The 6,000-nt window shown below is 47.0% G+C and overlaps 1 protein-coding gene across 1 annotated transcript in view; it reads right to left on the minus strand.

The window, feature by feature from the left end:
• Positions 1-5,141, minus strand: part of KIF21A (kinesin family member 21A) — a 155,759-nt gene extending 150,618 nt beyond the window's left edge. The window contains exon 1 of the mRNA XM_066368949.1: positions 4,943-5,141. Coding sequence (XP_066225046.1) covers positions 4,943-4,986 — 44 coding nt within the window. The 5' untranslated portion in view covers positions 4,987-5,141. The remainder of the gene's footprint in view (positions 1-4,942) is intronic.
• Positions 5,142-6,000: the final 859 nt, after the last annotated feature.

A 6,000-nucleotide genomic window follows, 5' to 3' on the forward strand; every position in this document is an offset into this window, starting at 1 on the left:
TCATTGTCAAGCATATGTACTGTCCTCTGCCAAAGCCAAGCAAAGAAATTTTAGCTCACAACCATGACAATGACATGAAAACACAATGGTTCTTTCTGTATCTACATTTTCGTTCAACTGCTGATATATTTTGCAAGCTAAAGTTCTTGCAAAGAAAAAAGTTTCAAATGTTACGTCAATAGGGAAACAAAAAGGACAGACCATGTCATAATGTCTTGGATTTAGACTCACTCACCATTTGGAGCCCATAATTAGTAACTTTCAACACCTATGCACTAGGAATGAAAAAATGTTGCTGTTAAATCAAATGATACACACATGCGCGCACACACACATACAATTTTATGTGTGTGTGTATAACCACTCTAAAAACAGACATCGAATATTTAGGTATTTTCTTGATCTAAGGATGAGGTTAGTCTATCAGGATGGCTTCACCAGTTTTAGTCTAAATTTCTTTTTCACCATTTTTAAATTATGAAGCAGTAATATCCAATTGAGATATAATGCGAGCAACATTATTTAATTTGTAAATTTCTAGCAGCCACATTCTTAAAGAAAAAAAATTAAATAAATAAAATTAATCTTAACAAGATTTTATTTAACTCAGTATATTAAAATATTATCATTTCAACACATAATCAATACAAAGATTATTGATATATTTACATTAATTTCTTCATACTTTTTCATAAGTCTCTGAAGTCTAGTGTATACATTAAACTTACCATACACATCAATTAAGACACTAACTGGTCAGCCTGACCAGGCGGTCGTGCAGTACATAGAGCGTAGGACTGGGATGCGGAGGACCCAGGTTCGAGACCCCGAGGTCGCCAGCTTGGGCACGGGCTCGTCTGGTTTGGGCAAAGCTCACCAGCTTAGACCCAAGGTCGCTGGCTCGAGCAAGGGGTTACTCGGCCTGCTGAAGGCCCACAGTCAAGGCACATACGAGAAAGCAATCAATGAACAACTAAGGTGTCACAATGAAAAATTAATGACGATGCTTCTCATCTCTCTCTGTTCCTGTCTGTCTGTCCCTCTCTCTGACTCTCTCTCTGTTTCTGTAGGAAAAAAAAAAAGTACACTAACTGTTCATTAGAAATACTTTGTCTATATTTAGCCTTCATAAACTTGACAAAAAGTAGATAGATCCAGGCCCTGGCCAGTTAGCTCAGTGAACAGAGCGTCGGCGCAGTGTGCGGATGTCCCAGGTACGATTTCCAGTCAGGGCAAGTATAAAAAGCAACCATCTTGATCCTCTTCCCCTTCCTCTCCCCCTTCTCTCTCTCTTCCCCTTTCACAGCCAGTGGCTCAATTGGTTAGCGTGTAGGTCTTAGCCCCTGAGGATAGCTCGGTTGTTTCAAGTATTGGCCCTAAATTGGGATTGCAGGGTGGATCTCCGTCAGGGAGTATGAAGGAGTCTGTCTCTCTATCTCCCCTTCTCTCACTTAAAAAAAAATGTAGATTCACAAACCAAGCTGTTCCAAGCACATATAAAAGTTTTCCAAAAAATAAATCGAGGACCAATTATTATAATCCTTTATAATTTAGTGGCTTGAGAGCATTAATCATGATTCAAACGCTCATTAGCAACATGGGGTCAGGAAGAGCAGCTGTCACTTGAATCCATATCTATCATAATGAGAGATACCTTGCACAACACCAGATATACTCTGCCAAAGGGCTTTTCAGAAATGGAATAAAAAAAATGTTCTTCCTAAATGAGAAACTTTCTGTTTAACTTCTTTTCCCCAAAACTTTATATGATCATGAATGTATTTTGAGAAAACTAAAATAGTCAGTCATCAGCTTTGACATACTGGTAAGTCTCTATATCTAATAAAATACAAGAACTCTAGGACATTTTTGTGCATTTACACAAGTAGAATCAACTCTCTATTTATTACCCGTTGTTACATTATATAGCAAAATGGAAAAGCAGGTCAAATGTCCTGCTGATTTGTGTGTCTATTTGTTCATTTACTTACCCTGCTGACGAAGCCTATCACAAACTGAATGGTAGGAGAGGAGGAGGACATTGGAAAGATTAAAGACTCTGAGGAAATACTCTAGCCTTAAATTCAAGTCCTCTCTGAGCTCTGTCTTTTCTACTAAAATCTAGGTATGAATAACCTGTCAAAACGATTCATTTGTAGTTGAACTAGTACAGAATCAGGAAGAGGCACCTAATCTTATGCTAAGTAAAGCTTTGCAAAGCATGTTTAGGCTTAATGGTTAACAATTTGGGCTAGGATCAAGCTGTCTGGGTTGGAACTCTTGTTCCACCACTTGTGCTCAGTTTAACTCTGGGCAGGTAACTTAATCTGTGTCCTCATCTGTAAAACGGACATAATAATAACAGGACCAAACCTAAGTCAAAGATTGTTATAAGGAATAAACGAGGTTTCACAGAATATAAAATATCTTAACACACAGCACTGATCCTAGCACACAGTATATATCCCACAACTATTGCTATTTCTAGCTCAGAAATCTGGATAATAGATATGGGAATATATGCCTGATAAATATTTGTATAAAGTGTCCAAGCACTTTATAAATAGCAAAGGCTATATACTGTTAGCTATTTTTACCCTATATAAGTTTAGAGAATGGATCTATTTAAACAATGTATTTAATAAAGAAAAAAATCTTCACAATGTGGCTTACTAACTTGTTAAATTTTTATAAAGCCTTTACCCAACAATCAGACCCACACTTACTCACTTGAAAAGTGCTAATATGCATATCACAAGCAAACACAAGTTATTTATCTGTCAACTTCACTTTAGGGTTATCCATGGCTCTGCTCTCCTCCACTGCAGATTGAAATAGCATGACCAATAAACTGCCCTATGATGTCTAGAAAATTCACAGATAAAAATCTTCCATCTCTAAAAATGGTTTCTCTCACAGACAAACTTTCTGTTTCCATTACTATGTAATGTTCCTTTTTCACATTCCTTGACCAGATCAGCTATCATCTAACAATATTGCCTCTCACTGGGTTCCTGTCTTCTTCCTTTCCCTTCCTCTGCCATGGTACCATCATTTTAAGTATTAAAAGACCAAAAGAGCCTGACCTGTGGGGGCACAGTGAATAAAGTATCCACCTGGAATGCTGAAGTCGCGGGTTTGAAACCTTGAGCTTGCCTGGTCAAAGCACATACGAGAAGCAACTACTAGGAGTTGATGCTTCCTCCTCCTCCCCACCTTCTCTCACTCTCTATCCTCTCTCTAAAATCAATAAATAAAATCTTTAAAATGGAAAGAAGGAAGGGAGGGAGGGAAGGAGGGAGGGAAGGAGGGACGGAAGGAGGGAGGGAGGGAGGGAGGGAGGAAGGAAGGAAGGAAGCAAGGAAGGGAGGAAGGGAGGAAGGGAGGAAGGGAGGAAGAGAGGGGAGGGAAGGAGGGAAGGAGGGAAGGAGGGAAGGAGGGAAGGAGGGAAGGGGGAGGGAAGGGGGAGGGAAGGGGGAGAGAAGGGGGAGAGAAGGGGGAGAGAAGGGGGAGAGAAGGGGGAGAGAAGGGGGAGGGGGAGGGGGGGAGGGGGGAAGGAGAGAAGGAAGGACCAAAGAGACATAGTAGGAGCAAATAGAAACAAACTAATCGAGCAATTAAATAAGTAGCCCTAGAATAACCAAGAAGCCCAAATTAAACCTTCAAAAGCTTTGTAACAGGTGATTCTAAACAGTCATAAAACTGTCACTTCCATGGGTGGTCATTTATGTGTAAACGGCATGAAAAATTCTTTAAAATTCATTGTATTCTTTAAATTGGTTAAAGATACAAAGTATAAAAAAAGATACAAAGTATATATAAAACTGCCATTTCTGTGCCTAATCAATATTTGTCACTAAAATAACTTAGATATGCTGACATGATAGGATTTGCATAATAACTTTCCAGAAAGACTACAAGAGTGGAGGATTTTAAAAAATAATTTCTGGAAAACCGATTATTTTTATAATCCTTAAAGTACACATAAAGAGAAGCGAATTCACAGTAGCAGTCTATCCGAGCTGTGAAAGAGCTGTGAAAGCCACGCACTTATTCCATCATGAATGCTTCATTAATATTTCAGTGATGATGTTGCAATTTTCCATGAGCAACTGTCAGAGCTTTGCTTCTTGACACGTATCAAAACGGTCTGAATGGCATTCAATACTCGTGTATCTGTCAGTGACCAACATGCAGTTTTAATGTATCCAGCCAATATTTACAAACTCACAACCAGGCATGTATAATTTTATATTGTATCCACCCTGCTTAACCTCAGATACGCATTTTAAGCCATCTGCTGAAAGGTTTCCTTCCTTCTACGGGATCTATCACCACTGATTTTATCTTAACTGTAATTCCCATTCCGACGCCTCAGAGGCCAGAGGTTTCTCCTGTACCCAACACGCTGTGCTATTATCCACCTCGCAGTGATGCTTAACGAGACTTCATTTGCACAGACATCTAGGACCTGAGGGTGGAAGCGCTGTCAGGCTGATGCTTTGTCTCCTGCCTCAGAAGGCCAGGGTTGCATGTACACGTATGACAGACACCCTTTAAATAAATGGAGTGCCACAGCCCAGCAGAGAGGGTGTACCTCCAGGCCAAACCGGACCGGCGATCGCTCAAGGCGGCCAAGTCCGAGGTGACTGGTCCTCGGGTGCGGAACCCGGAGGAGTCAGGCACCCTGGGGGACCTGGGGCCGCGGGGCCGCCGGTCACCTGCTAACGCCGACGGCGTGGGGACCGCTGGGTCTCCCCGCGAGTGCCAGGGCGGCGGAGACCCGCTGCCTCAGTTTCCACCGCCGCGAGACCCCGCCGGGCCAGCCGCAGGGCTCCGCACCACGGTGGCCGGTATCCCAGACTAGAGCAGGTCCGGGCCGCGCCCGCAGCCCGCAGCCCGCCGCCCGCCGCCCGCCGCTCGCCGCCGCGTCCGTGCTCACCTGACAGCCACCCGCACCGAGCTCTCGTCCGGGGTGCCCCACATGCTGGCGGCGGGCGACAGCCGGGCCCCTGGGCCTGTGCAGCGCGGGGCCGACGCGCCGCCGGAGCCGCGGCGCTGGGGCGCAGGAGGCTGGAGCGGCAGGGGGCAGCCGGCTCACCTCCGCCGCGCTCCAGCCATGTTGGGCGGCTGAATGGAAAGGTGGCGGCGGCGCTGAGGCGGGCGCAGAGGAGGAGGTGATTCACGGCCGCCGGGCGCCCGCCCCTTCTCCCCCGCGCACCCCCCAGGGCGGGGGCGGGGACAAAGCGCGCTTGAATGGCGAGCGCGGCGGCGGCGGCGGCGGCGGAGCCAGCAGGCGGCCGGCGGCCTCCAGACGGCGGCGTGAGTGCGCCCTGCCCCCTTCGGTGGGGACGCGGCCTCAGGTCCGCCTGGGCGCCCGGGGCTGCTGGCACCGCACTGCGTCAGCGCCGGCCTCCCTCCCGGCCGCCCCGGCCCCACCTCGCCCGCCCCGCGGCGGCGGCCAGCCCTGCCCTCGGCGGCGGGGCACTGCCTGGCGCTGCAGGGCAGCGAGGCGCGCGGGGGGAGGGTGGCCCGCGGACTGCCCACGCCCGAGGGTCAGCAGCCCGCGCGCCCTTGCAGGCTCTCCTGGGAGAACGCGGCAGCCTGTGTCTTTTCTAAAATCAAAGCTTGTTCTCCAGCGAAGTGTCGAGAATCAGCCAGCTGCCGCTCTCATTCGGCTTTGTTTCCACCCTTAGCCTTATTGTCTCCTCTCCGGCTTGGACTTCGACCCCTTCCTCAGCCCCCTGCTGAACGCCCTCCCTCCCATTGATCAGTCACTAGTGCCAAACTGGCTCCCGGCTTTGTCTACTGTCTCTGGACAGCTGGTTGTTCTGCAGCCCAGCGCCCGTTTACCAGCCCGAGTGGGATATGGAAATCATTCACTCTTGAGATTCTTGAATGCGTTTCTGTTAAATCACTTGTACACTGGTAAATGAACTGCACCCTGGTACAGCCAAGTGTTCCAAGAACTGCATATTCACCAAGACGTCTGTGTAGTGA

This window comes from Saccopteryx leptura, chromosome 2 (genome assembly GCF_036850995.1).
Source record: "Saccopteryx leptura isolate mSacLep1 chromosome 2, mSacLep1_pri_phased_curated, whole genome shotgun sequence".
Taxonomy (NCBI): domain Eukaryota; kingdom Metazoa; phylum Chordata; class Mammalia; order Chiroptera; family Emballonuridae; genus Saccopteryx; species Saccopteryx leptura.